Raw genomic sequence first — 14,374 nt, 5'->3', positions numbered from 1 at the left:
TACTAGCATATATGTATTAAGAAAAGAAAGCCTAGGAGCTTTCTTGCTACAGAGGTAAGCAGTGTCATTCTTGTACTGCAGCCATTTTTTACAGTGAATAAGTTTGAGGAAGGTCTTCAGTTCTACAGCTAAGAGAAGACCTTTTAGAAGAAATTTTTTACGTAAACTATAGAAATCACTGGAAATTATTCATGCAAGAATTCAAAAAGACCTTGGCTGTGAAATTCCTGAACTACCAATTGTGGTATATGACATACTGCGTCCATAATAGCATCAGCACTAAAGGAATAAAAGGCCAAATGAAAAGTGCCAAACTTTAAAATGAGCCCTGAGAGTGACCTGGAAAACTACAGACCAGCACGAGTGACTTCTGCCATGGCAAATTTGTAAAAATACAATAAAGAACAGAATTAATAGACACAGGAATCAATCTTATGTCAACGGAAAAAAGTGACATGGCTTTTGTAGAGAGGAGCCAAGCCTTAGAAACCTATTACCATTTTTGAAGTCAACATGCAAGAGAATAAGGATGATGCACTTGATACACCTGGGTTTTCAAAACCTTTTGACAATGTTAATCCTTAAAGGTTTTTAAAGAAATTAGGCTTCTCATGGTGTAGAAGGTAAGGATTTTGTGGATTAAATACTCGAAGGATAGAAAACAGTGGGTAGGAATAAATGCTCAGTTTTCAGCACAAATGGAGCTTACTATCAGATTCATCCAAGTGCCTGTGCTGGGATGAATGTTGTTCAGTCTATTTAGAGATGATCTGAAAAATAGTGAGATGATTTGAAAAATAGAGAAGGAACAAGGGACCTGAAGGTGATGCAGGGCCATTCACGATAGGCAAATTTGAAGCTGCATGTGAAGAACTGCAGGAAAGTCTAATCACACTTACTGACTGGTGCATATCAAGTTAAACATTGATAACTGCAGCATAGTAGGGAAACAGACTCTGTGCACGTGCAGTGATGTTCTCATATCTATCATCAGTCACAGCCAAGGAGACCTCCTATAAAAGTCTCTGAAAATATCAGCAGCAGTCAAAAAAGTAGCTGAATAGAAAATACTTCTCCACACAACATGTAATTAAAATTGGGTGAGTTATTACCATCATCTGTTTTGTATGTCAGATGGGATTCAAAAAAGATTGGACAAGCTCACAGATTGCACATGCCTTTAGTGGTCATCAGCCCAGATACAACCTCTGGTGCAGGAGCGCTCCGAGCTGCCAACAGTGGGCTGCGGGTGCTGGAAGGTTGCATCTCTCCTGCTGTTTTCCCTTCAGCCCCCTCCCGGTCTCTGCACCCCGTTCTGCTCCTATCTAGCCCTGTATGGCAGTACTTGTGGTTTTGTTACAGAAGTGCTTTGGACAAAAAAGAAATTGGGTGAAATAATGCTCTTGTAATTGATTCTAAAATAATTGATAACATTATATAATAGAAGTGCTCTCGGTTGCCTGATTTTTAAACTGCTAAGCTGAGAAAGCCATTTCAACATTTACATCTCGCAAGGTCTTTGAATAGTGCAAAACTATTTTTTCTTCTTTATCTGTCTTTTGCAGAGACATGGACCGTCCAACACTTTGTATCATCTAGTCAGGGACGTCAAAAAGGTAAGAGTCCAATAGACGGTAGGTTGGAGATAATGTCATGATTGCTTTTTTGTAGCTAGATACAGTCTCTGTTTTGCATGAGCTTTCAGTCAGAGCCTTCTGCTTCCCCTGCCATACCAGAATGCTCTGTTTGAATGTCCTGAATATGAAGGGTTTGCATATAATGCACAATCAGCAAGTTACTTGGCTTGCTTTCTCCATGGTTTTAGATGCTTCAATTTTAGTGCTTCTGCTAATGGAATTGTAGGCTTTACATACCATGTGGATTTATGCTGTTATCTGTATTTTTCCATACCTGCAGCTAACCTCAAAGCTAATTTCCATGTTGTTAATTTAACTCCTGAGTCTGTGAATATCCATTTTCCTTGTGCTGGATCATAGTTCACTGAAATGGTTCCTCATGCTGTGTTGTGTGGTACACTGTAAGCGTGTCCCTCTGCAGAAGCATACAAAAGAAGTAGTGCAGCTTTCCCCTGCCCTCTTGTCAAGTTCATTTCAAGCATCCTGAATTCGAAAGACCCATTAGGAGGGTAGGAGAGAAATACAGAAATATACAGTGACAGGAAGGAGACACCAAATAACCTTAGTAGTGTATTCAGGATTAAAGGTGTTACAGCAGCAGCAATGAATGAAAGTCTCTTTTCTCCTAAATATATGGGTCAAGGAAGGAGACTGAGCCTGCAGCTGACCTCATCAACTTGAATTTTCTGTCAAAGCACGTGTAGATTACCACCTAGGACATTATGTAACACAGACCTCAAGGGTAGTATATCAGTGCACGGAGATTTCTTTACATGGGAATAGCTAGAGAGAAGACAGAAACAGGAATGGAAAAATTTTGTAAGAGCACAGATTGGTGGTTTCTTCTGTCCATGAGAGCTGGGCAGAACTAAAGGGAAACAGGGGAAGGGAATGGCAATGCTTCAGACACCATCTTTCTATTAAATAAACCTATAGTATAATTAGTAGCAATGTTTAGGAAGTTCTGATGTTTTTGTTTCTGTTTACTGTGTTACATGGCATCATCTTTGCTCACTTATATGTAATCTATTAAGTGACTATCAGAAAGTATGAAATGTCTACAGAACTTGAAACTGTTCTAATGCATAAATCCCCTTGGATGGAGCAGAGCAAAGTTAGAGTGCATTTAGGCTGGCTGCTCTTCTTGAAGTGCAAGTTAATAGAATTTTTTTTTATTAAATGTGCAGTTATTTATGTGCCTTTAAATGTTTTAAACAAATATCATCTGTCTTCTTACATTAAAACAGATTCCTTTTCTAAGTCCTTCTCTTCCCCAATACCACCTTTCTAATATCCTCTTTTGAAAGCCAAACAATTTATATATTGACTGAGTGTATATATTTTCCCAGAGTCCCTAATAAAATATTTATTTTTAAAGGAGCATTTGAAAAGAAGATACGAGGACAGGCAAAAAAAGGATCATTACTCATAGGTGTACATTGACATAAATTGGCATTAAATATACTTACATTCATATTTAATGACATTATTTAGCCACAGTGACTGCTAAAATTTAGGTGATGGTGATTTCTCCTTAAATGTATCTTTCTTTCCTCTCCCCACATCTGAAGCCTCAGAAACGCCCACTGTGTAAAGTGGGAGTGTACTCTTATTAGAATATAGTTAAGGGCTTTGAAAATAATCAGTTCGGGGCAGTCCTCCAGCACCTTCATCAGAAACTGCACCTCTGTGACTGTATTTCTCATTATGTCAGTGATGAGGAACATCCACGGGTCACTGGCAGAAATCTGACAGCTTGCCATAGCCCTGCCAACCGAGCAGTCACAGCGCTTACCTGTCACCCAGGCTATAAATCAGTCAGCAGATCTGACACCAGTTTAAATGAAAGCATCTCCGTGGAAATAACTTCTTAATGGACATCATTATTTGACATTTAAGTGCCTCACCATGCATGAAAACCAGACCACAGCGCTGAAGCTAGTTTTCGTGTTTATACGCATTTTGAAGCCAGATACCTAAACTCTGAGATTTAATTACAGCATCACAAAGCATAAATACAAAAAATGTAGGATGACACCTTGAGACAACACTTAAAGGATATGCATACTCTGCAGTTTTTGTGCATGCATTCTAATTTTAAAACCTGCACTATGCAAAAGGGTGCATGCTATAAAAACTTATTTATATTCTTAACCATTGTGAATTCTGAAATAGAAAACATCTGCTTACAAATCATACAATATTTAATTTACTGCCATTATATTACCTATCTGTATAAATCTCAGGGAGGTTTCCTTTTGATTTGAAAGGCTATCCTGACTCCTTGGCATAGCGGAGAATTTGTGCTACAGAAAGGAAGTCACACTGCCACTGTCCTGCCTCTGGCAGCTTAAACACACACAGACACACACACACGTGTGGAGAAACGTGCTAAAAGAATTTACAGTAATCAGAGGGCTTAAATTCTGTATGTATCAATTAACCAGGCAAATTACTCCTCCACGACTCTGCTTTAGAGAACTGTGTTCTTCTCTCTTTTTGATCAGTTTGGTAACTGCATACGGGGCAAAGCCATCGTTTGCTCAATGTCCTTTTTGGTATCTTAGTCGGGGTACAGAGTTTCACACGGAATGTTGACTTTCCTCCCTTGACTGTGCAAACTGATGGGTTCAGAGCAAGAACCAAGAAACAGTGGCTGTGCCTGACACCCTTTTCATAAGTGGAGGTTGCCCTCTACTGGTTATATCAGAAAAAATCCTCCCCTGCTGAACTGGTTGATGAAGAACAGTGGAAATTAAGAGATTGGTGGTTTTCTTCTTTATTCCAAAAATGGGTATATAATGATTGTGTCTTAATTCACTCTTGGGTCATACATGTTTTCAAAGTCCTTTGCTCTGGTCTGCCTCTAGATTTCTACATTTCCAGAGAACGAGCAGGTAATATGTTGCTGTTCAGAATTTTTTTAAGTACTATTTATTCCTCAGAATGCAAAATCAGAGGTTCATCATCTGTTGAATATAAAAACATATATGAAGTGAAAATGTATTATAACTGATTAGTTACAGCTTTAAAATGGAAGTTACTGCAAAAAAAAAGAACAATGCATTAGCACTGGAAAGCTTATCTCAGCATTGATAGGTTAATTGATTATTAATCAGGGTACCGATCCTATCCCCAAATCAGCTATTCTCCTCTCTCATTCCTGACCAGCCTGGCTCTACTTGAATTAGTAGATTCAATTTTTTGCTGTTCTTGGAGGGATTCTGGTCCGTTCGCACCAGTGTGCTGCTTTCACAAACAGACTTACCACTGTCAGAGTAGTTCAGTGTTGTCTGCTGATACAGCAAATACTTCAGCACGTGTATAACTCTTTCCACAAGGGTAGTCCAAAGCTTTACCATAGCACCTCACTTTAGGGAAGTAACCCTGTGTTTGTTAGCAGCACAGAGCCACATATACATGTATGTTGGTATAAAAAGTGTATTACTGCTATGGTTTTTTGAGTTTTCTTCAGTGAAACATTTCAACATTTTCTAGGAGAGTCAGATGCATCTTTCATTTAAGCTACTTTATTGGAAATTTTGTATCTAAATATCCTTATGAAGTTTTAGAAATCAGAACAACTATATCAAGAAAGTCAAATTTCCCAGTATATACTGCACCCTGTTGCCTGCTATGCTTGTTTTAATTGTTCAAGTATTTCTTTGTCACTCAGTAACTTCAAAGCATTCAGTTTTAGTGTCTAATACTATTCCTGAGACAACAGGAATTTTCTGAAGAACTACAACTGTAGCTTAGTCATCCCCACTGCTGCCAGTGCTTTCTTCCCTGTTCTAGTAAAACTTTCATTGCCTTAAAGCATTCTGGAAAGAGGAGACCATTTCCAAAAAAAAAAGGAAAAAAAAGAAAAAAATGGTTTTTAATTTTTGGTTTATGATGATTTTTCTTAAACTGTTCAAAATATAAATGATTGGGTACAAATAATCTGATATGGTTTTGCAGGACATAGCAATTCCCCCCATCAGATTGGCCAAGAGTAGGAAGAGTGCAAAGGTCTGTGCTAAGGGGCACCACTGAAAGGTAGTTGGCAGCTTACCTTTTACCACCCCATTTGCTTGATATTTGTCCCCCACCCTCTCAAATCCCAGCCCACTGGCAGGGACAGCACACCACAGCAAAGCCTCCCTCCCTCCCTCCCTGACTCTTCTGCACCGTGGTGAGCAGAGACAGAAATAGCCTTTGTTCTTCTTGGCTGAAGGAGAAGAGGAAGGAGGATCTTTGCCTCCATTTCATCTCTTCTGCAGCCATATAAGGGCCAGGTGCCATCTGTTCCCCATTAGTGAATCTCTGCTCTGAATCTAATAAGCGCATCTGCAGAGAAGCCAGGCAAACGCACAGATATTTCCAGCAAGACGCGGCAGTCGTAAAAGTTGTTCTATGTGAATTATTAACCTTCTTCTGATGATCACATAAAGAGAGCTACAGGCTAACTGTAATCTGTGCTGTATATCATTATAGCAAATGTGATTATTTTATTAGAGTGTTTTGAATAAGTTTGAAGCTAAAAATTGCAATTTCCTGGTCCTTCTACAATGTTGACCATACAAGTTAATTTTTTACTAGACTAATTTTCTTCTTCCAAGGCTACCGCTCACAGTTCATGGAAGGATAATTTACCTCTTTTTCCATCTCTCATGAATAGTCACATCTTTTGCACAATGACATACAGGACAGAGTTGTAAATCTATGGTGTTCTTAATGAGATCTCTAGCTGTGGGTGACCTGTTCCCAACTTACTGAATCATACCCTCTTTTCTGGTAAGGAACTGCTCGCCGAACAATGTCTGAACAATTCAGAGGCAATGATATGGAGAGGAAGGCAAATTTTAGATTTTGGGCAATCCCTTCCCCTCAGCCCTTTTCTCCTGTAAAGGGATCAGCATATTGCCCTTGCAGGCAATATCCCAGAATTCATAACCCCAGTGGTGCCATTTTCAGGCTTGACAATAAAGGGAAGGAAGAAATATGCAAGGGAGTACATGAACAATGAAAGCTGCATGATGAAGACATTGGAAATTCATAGCATGTTTAACAGAGAATAAGAAAGGAAAAGATATGGGAGAGCAAGGATACAGAAATTTTTCCCAGGATCCTGCTAACAACCCCCACCACAAACTCAGTTCATCTTTCTGTATATGGGACAAGAGGTCTCTGACACTGCTGGAAATTAGATAGAGAGATTACTGTGCTTAGAGAATTTTTCAGTAAAATATTTCAGGAGTGCAAGAAGGGATAGTCTAGGAAATTGCTGGCCTTGTATTTTTCTTCTTGACCAAAACCCCAAAGTATTAGCCAAGAATGGAGTCAGAAATTTTGTTTATTACAACTATCAGTGATACTTTCCTCACACTAGGTGTAAAATTTAAGCAAAGCTATTCATTTATTTGTGCATAATTCCAAGAAGAGAGGCTACCAGAAGCTACCTTGCCTCTAGCAGCTAGCAATAACAGTAACTCATGCGCTGTCGTTTAGAGTAGATACGCTGATAAGGCAGCTCTTTCCACCCCGCTGTTCCTCTTCTGAACTGTGGGAAGGAAACCCGTCAGGATGTGAAGATCACACATAGGAGCTGGTTTCATGTGAGCAAACGACATCGCATGACGTCACCTCAGTGGCGCAGCAGAGCAGATGAGGCAGCCCAGCAAGATGCCGGTGCAGAAGATGTGGGGGCAGAGGGTGTGGCAAAGGTGCTCTCTAGCAAGACTAGCCTTCAGCAACCCTGCCTGACCTTTCAAGTGTGCTGATCCTCCTGCTTTTTGTTCTGCAATCGTGTTCCTTGTTTCCCCAGCTGAAGAATACGAGTACTGTGTACTGATGTTGTCGTCTGTTGCTGTCAACAAGTTCTTCACCTTCTTATTTAACTTATGTCTTCTTTCCAAGCGAGAATATCCAGGTTTCGGTTGGATCTATTTTAAGGTGAATTAATTAACCAGCATAATAATACATTCCTGTTTTTAACTATTTTAATTTGTTTTAGTCTAACATAGTTATAAAGTATATTGAACAACACCAGTAATAATCATTTCTTCCTCCCCTACAATCCTCTTTCTTTTCATTGTAGGGAAACTTACCTCCTGATTATCGGATAAGTCTGATAGATATTGGCTTGGTGATAGAGTACCTGATGGGAGGAGCGTATCGCTGCAACTATACCCGAAAGCGGTTCAGAACGCTGTACCACAATTTGTTTGGGCCCAAGAGGGTAAGGAGCAAGTTATCTGCCATTGGTGTGACTGTACCCAYTGGCAGTGAGGAAATGAGTTACAATAGTTTCTTAGATGGTTCGAGGCTGGGGGCAAAAATCCACAGGCACACACTGTTTTGTCTGCTGATTCATTTCCATCACGTACTTAGCAGCTATTTCAATATACTGCAAGTCAGCCCCTGACACAAGCTGCAATTTTGTAGAGTTTGATGTAAAAATTTTTAGGTGGGGCTGTTCTGCTGCCTTGGTAAGACCAAGATATAAAACAGTCTCTTCTGGCTTTAAAATCTGTAGTTGGGAGTATCCATAGTTTCCAAAGACTAGAGCCTTTTGATCTGTCCCAATAATACTGTAGGACACTCAAGACAGATTTGAAAAAAAACTGTGTTTTGATAGAAGCACTTCCTTGCTCAGGACTCATCTTCTTGACTGTCATCTGAAGATATCAGGGCAAGGAAACCCATAACTCAAAATTAGCTTTATTGGCTCGATGTGTCTCCCATTGAGTCAGTGGGCCCATGGCAAAAATACTGTTCTGTATTTTTGAGGTTTTCTTGTCTGACAGGTTACACTACCATGAATCCAAAGTAAAATTACTATCCTTCTGAAACATAAAAGATATTTATTGTCATCCATAATGCAACTGACCCAATCCAGCTCAAAGCAAAATCTGATCATGTTTCCAGTCAGGTTTGTAGCAGTGGTTCCTTCTTTGCCTATTTTTATGTCACAATGTCGTTTCATGTCTCGGTTCAGATTTTAGCAACACACACTATCGAATATTGTTGTAAGTGACCGTAAAGAACAACAGCTCAGTAAAACATTTACAGCCAAACACCTGAAATGGGTTTGTTTCTTTCCCAATACTTTCTCTGGTATTACATTTCACTTCTGAGAGGAAGGGTAGTAATTTTCTGTGCTGGAAGAGACTTCCTTCCCTTAGCCACTCTGTTAAGGAAAGTGTGCAAGCCGAGACTTCGCAGACCCTGGGCCAGGCAAGCAGAGCAGCTTCATAGCTGTCAGTAAAAGTGTGCCAGGGAAATACTCAAAATATTGATGCACTCCAGATAAACTCACTCATGCCAGTGTCTCTTACCAGTGATTCCTATCTCCAATCCACTAAACAGCCTTGAACCATCTGTAATTTGTGCCTGAATCCAAACATACATCTTCTGTTGTTTGTTTTGTTGAAATAGGTTGGAACTCAATGTTGACTTCAATTTATATTATATATTTACATAATAATATCATAATTTAATAATATAATTAATAATTTGATAATATAATTATTGCATAATATTTTGAGTGTGTGTGTATATATATATGTATATGTATATATATACACACACAGAATATATATACATATAGTTGTAATTTTTGATCATGTTTCTAGAGAAATAACATTTTTCCTAACTTTTTTGTACAGCCAAAAGCCCTGAAACTGTTGGGAATGGAGGTAAGTGACCTGCGATAAACCCTAATATCCTCTCCTTTTTTAACAAATATATGTATTAGCAACATAATGTTTACAATAATGTAGGCACCAACAGTTGTTCTCAAGTTTTGAATGAGAAAAAAGTGCCACAAAAAGTGTATTTTTGATCCAGATAACTTGTTTATGCAAAGGCCAAATTACGAAATGTTTCTTAATATAACTCCAGCAGAGAGGTAAAAGAAAAGAAGGGTTTTCCTCCTTTCTGCATCGGATTTCTTTTGTTGAAGATTAAACAAAATATTTCAGTCTATCAGTCCAAGCAGTATTTCAGTCAAATATCCATAAAGCTTAAAAAGATTTCAGAGAAATGAAGCATTTGTAGAACTGGTAGCATGATGCAGAAATCTTTACATGGTCCAAATTTCCATCTGTTTTGTTGACACTTTTGGCTACCCTGATGCTTCAAAGAGATAGTGTTGTTTGTTTGCTTGTTTTATACCATAACTTTCATTTTGCTACCCCCAGATGCAGCACAGACTAGGTCAGCTAATCTGATAAAAGCAGTAGGCTAAAATGAGGCATGAAAGAAAAAAAAACAAGGCAGTCTAGCAAGAGAAACAACATGAAGCTGGAGGAAGAAGGGATAAACATGGGATAGAAAGTAAGAATGGGAGTGAAGAAAGGAGATTCCTACTCTACTGAGAGGATAAAGGGAGAAAACGTAAAGCATAAATAGGGAAGAAATGTCCAGTAGACTGGAACATCCCCTGGATACACCTTCTCTAGGTGGAAAGAGGTGGATGTGTCCCAACAGACTCTATAATTAGAGCAAATTCTTAGCTTTATTTTAATGGCGGCTTTTCCAAAATTGTTCTGGACATTGTGTGATTGTGCTTCACATTATTAGGGAGAAGGAGCAATTTAGAGTGACCGTCCAAAGCTCTTTTTCCCTGTATTTAGAAATGTGGGTACTGACTTATTAATTCATTTGCATGGAACAATATTTTTTTGCTATTTTATTGTGTGAAATATTTTATCCAAAAGATCTGAAGGGGCTGGCCTGCAGGGAAAATATTTGATGTCTCAGGTATTGACTCCAGTACCGTGTGTGAATTGAATAAGCCCCTTCATTGGGAAAAAAAAACTTTCTCTACAATTCTCACAGGATGATGTCCCTTTGAGGCGAGGGAGGAAAACAACCAAGAAAAGAGAAGAAGAAGTTGATATTGATTTGGATGACCCTGAGATCAACCATTTCCCCTTCCCATTTCATGAGCTGATGGTGTGGGCTGTGCTGATGAAGCGTCAGAAGATGGCCCTCTTCTTCTGGCAGCATGGGGAGGAGGCTATGGCTAAAGCACTGGTGGCCTGTAAACTCTGCAAAGCCATGGCCCATGAAGCATCAGAAAATGACATGGTGGACGACATATCCCAAGAGCTGAACCGTAATTCCAGGTGGATTTTCTTTCATGCATACTCTCTTGGGTAGGAAAAAAAAAAAAAGAGGAGCCTGCTGAACCTCCCAAAAGTTTGCTTTTCTGTGCCTTGCTTTCACTTCTAAATTGTAGGGGAAATACAGTCCCTTCAGAGAAAGTCTAAATGGCTTTTAAGCAATCTGTCTACCAGAGAAGCAGTGTTGCTAGCAGTATAACTTCTGAAATGAGAAGATGTCAAGAAGGCAATGAAATATCTATACTGCCTATATGTTCTTCATGAGGCCTCAAGAGTCAGGCTGCAACCTTTTCTGTGCCTTTTTCAAGTCGCTGTATTTATCCCAAGCAAAACGCTTGTTGAAAACCTTATGAAGATGATATTCAGGCAGAAGCAGTAATTAACAAAGAGCTCATGTTTAGGTGAGCAATCTGTGAGACTAGATTTCATAATTATCTTTTCTGATATTAAAAATCTGAGACATAAAAAATGATGAGAATTTTAAAAAGGATATCAAACACTCCTCTTTCCAGGGTACTTGACCGTAAAACCATGAGCAAGCAGTGGAAAAGCGATCCACGAAGCTGCAGACAACCAGTGGGTTTCAACCAGAAAATGTCAGGGAGGTGGGCAGGCAGGTGGGAGCAGACATCTGGTAGGTGTGGGTGCTCAGCACTTCTAAGTTAGGCCACTTATTTATGTGCCTACCATTAGCCACTAACATTTGAAAACGTGGGTTTCCATGTGTGTAGTCACCATCACGACTTGTGTGAGGGCAGGCAATGCACCCCTTGCAGAGGCTGTTGGTTACGGAGATTTCTCTTTGCGGCAGGCCGCTCGGGCTGACGCAAATGAACAAATGTTCCCCCATTGCAGGGACTTTGGCCAGTTGGCGGTGGAGCTGCTGGACCAGTCGTACAAGCAGGACGAGCAACTGGCGATGAAACTGCTGACCTACGAGCTGAAGAACTGGAGCAATGCCACTTGCCTGCAGCTCGCAGTGGCAGCCAAGCACAGAGATTTCATTGCTCACACTTGCAGCCAGATGCTGCTCACGGACATGTGGATGGGTCGTCTCCGGATGCGCAAAAATTCTGGTCTAAAGGTCAGCACTATTTTAAAATAAAATTAACAGTAGAGCAGTTCTAATAGATGGTGACAGGGCTCACAATAAATTAGAAACAACCAGCTCTATTAACCGTGTTTCGGCTGCTTATTTATAATGGCGTTAACTGGAGTATTCCTTCCTGTGTTCAGCTTTTCAGCAGGGAGAATACCATAAACCCAAGTTCAAAGCACATTACTTAGATTTTCTCAAAGCCACCTCCAGCATCAGTGAGAGTTATCAGAGTAGGAATTGCACCAGCAGGTTTGTATGTCACCCTGCCTGGATACCTGAGGGGTTAGCCAAGGTTTCTAAAGATAAATAAAGAAAAAGTGTGTGTAAGTGAATTAACTGCAAGTGCAAGGTGCTGATCTGATGACCTTGGGGAGCAATTCCCCAGAACAGACCAAAGTGAGCCATACAAATTTTCTTGCAAGCCCCTGCCGATCTTCCTGATGACTGATCTGAAGGGACTGCCCAAGGGGATCTAGGGAATAATTCTATTTCCAAAGCCATTTAAGCTTTACCTCCACCAGCAAAACTGCTAACAGAGCAAGGTGGATTCTGTGAGGTAAGTTTCTGTCCAAAAAAAAACTGGGCTGGCATCTTTCACATTCACCGAAGTACTCACTAGTCAGTACAAAACCAGGAATTGCCTCTTTCTCTCAGCTGATAGGGAAATATTTTCACAGAGGAGGATTCTCTGTCCTGCATTAGCTTTGTGTGTGTGAGAAGCGATATTTGCTCCGGCTGTTTTGCTGCATGAAATGATGTTTGGTAATGGTGAGAATGATTATGACTAAATGTATCATTATCATACTGGATCTAATCTAGTAACAATGATGAATGAGGATAAGTGACTGATAAGATTCTCATTATCCTCCTGCAGGGGCTGCATTTAAATACTGTGCTGCTTACAGATAGAAATAGCAATGTCATCTGACATCCACCACGTCATCTTTACTACCTGTTTTTCTGAATCACATCACAGGCCCTTTGCCCCTCATGAGGGTTTGGTCCCTTGCTCACCGCTTGTCTTTGCAGATATTCCACCTGGGTAGATCTGGCCCAGTGCAGCAACTCATTTCCCACTGTATGCTTTCTTCTTTACAGTTTCCATCTCTTAAGACATAAAATAGAACCTCTTTTCACAGTGATTAATCAAAGGTAACAAACTCTTTTTGCCCCTCAGCTTCTTGTAACAGAAGGGCCTCAAAAGCATACCTCACTCAGTTTATAGTCTGTGTTTTACTCACTGATGCTCATTAGCAGGCCTCGTATAAAGGCAAAGCAAGCTACAATCTATGCAAGCAAGAGGCAGGGTGTCAAAGAAATAAATTTGCAAGCATGAGTCATGAATTATTTCCCATGAACAATTTTCTGCAGTTGAAACTGGCAAATGGCAAGAAGGCTGAATCTAATTCTCTTAACGTCTCACCAGGGATCTATAGCACTAATGCGAGGGGCAGAGACAATTGTTAATTCTGCCTGTCTTTAAAAACAGCCTTTCTGGGAAACCAGGTAACACCCTCTGCTTTAACACATCCTTGTCCAATGGTATCCTCTTCCCATGAGCGCAGGAAGAGTCAAGGCCACTTAGTGCTCAGCTGGTCTGAGGCTGGATGCAGGGTTCACATGTTCTAACTTCTCCTAATTACTGTAATTTGGATGATTTCAGCAACACACATGCAGCCTGCCAGTATGATGAGCACAAGCAGTCTCCCTCTTCTGACATGCCAACAGCCTAACTGTCTGGTTTCACTGTCTTTTAGGGAAAGATGTATAATAAAATTGTTTTCCCCGAGAACTTGGGGGGAAAAAAATCTGTTGTGTTTGCCAGTTACAGACAGGCCGCTTCTTTTTATGTTGTTATGATATGTCCTTAGTTATACTATGGATTTGACCTCAAGCATTGTGCATTGCACATATCAGCACAAGGTAAATTTAATGATTTCTGCAATCCCTCTGCACAAGAGAGGGAATGCAGAAAGCAAGGAGCTGGCATAAATATGAACATTACATGGCTGCCAGGTTACTGAAGCAAAATCTAAGGAGACTGCATAGCTAAGCATGTCAGTGTTCGCTATTGCTGGCTTTGTCTCTTCTCAGACCCAGGCATGCTTATGCCTTGACCTGTATTACCTGGGTATATTAAGTTATATATTAAGTTATATTAAATTAATGCTTCTTGTGTGTCATTTACACTGACGTTGTCTATTATGTACGTTGCAGAAATCTGCAGGTTCAAGGTCTGAATGCATCCATGGTCCCATCTGCCATTGAGTCTATGTAATGTTTTGTAAATGTATTCTAGTGGGTAACAATATGCATCTGACAAGCAAACAGATAAAATATTCAGGAGAGTCAATTAGCCACAGCACTCATAGCAATGCTAATGGAAATTACATGCTTTGTTTCATCACAGAGCTCTGAAAGCATTACCCCAAGTGACAAATAGTATATTGCCATAGAAACTCACATGCACAAGTATATTTCTTTTCCCAAATGTCCTGAGGGAGTTGTTCCATTTGATACTAAGC

General features: G+C 40.0%; 1 protein-coding gene across 1 annotated transcript in view; it reads left to right on the top strand.

Moving 5' to 3' along the window:
• TRPM3 (transient receptor potential cation channel subfamily M member 3) overlaps positions 1-14,374 on the top strand; it is a 279,898-nt gene that overhangs the window by 223,383 nt on the left and 42,141 nt on the right. Inside the window, exons 12-17 of the mRNA XM_026064041.1 lie at positions 1,566-1,616; positions 7,539-7,574; positions 7,720-7,860; positions 9,290-9,319; positions 10,464-10,753; positions 11,606-11,834. Coding sequence (XP_025919826.1) covers positions 1,566-1,616; positions 7,539-7,574; positions 7,720-7,860; positions 9,290-9,319; positions 10,464-10,753; positions 11,606-11,834 — 777 coding nt within the window. The remainder of the gene's footprint in view (positions 1-1,565; positions 1,617-7,538; positions 7,575-7,719; positions 7,861-9,289; positions 9,320-10,463; positions 10,754-11,605; positions 11,835-14,374) is intronic.

This window comes from Apteryx rowi, unplaced genomic scaffold (genome assembly GCF_003343035.1).
Source record: "Apteryx rowi isolate R43461 unplaced genomic scaffold, aptRow1 scaffold_207, whole genome shotgun sequence".
NCBI classification, from domain to species: Eukaryota; Metazoa; Chordata; class Aves; order Apterygiformes; family Apterygidae; genus Apteryx; species Apteryx rowi.
Note: the sequence above shows the minus strand (reverse complement) of the source record. Positions and strands in the feature narration are given on the sequence as shown.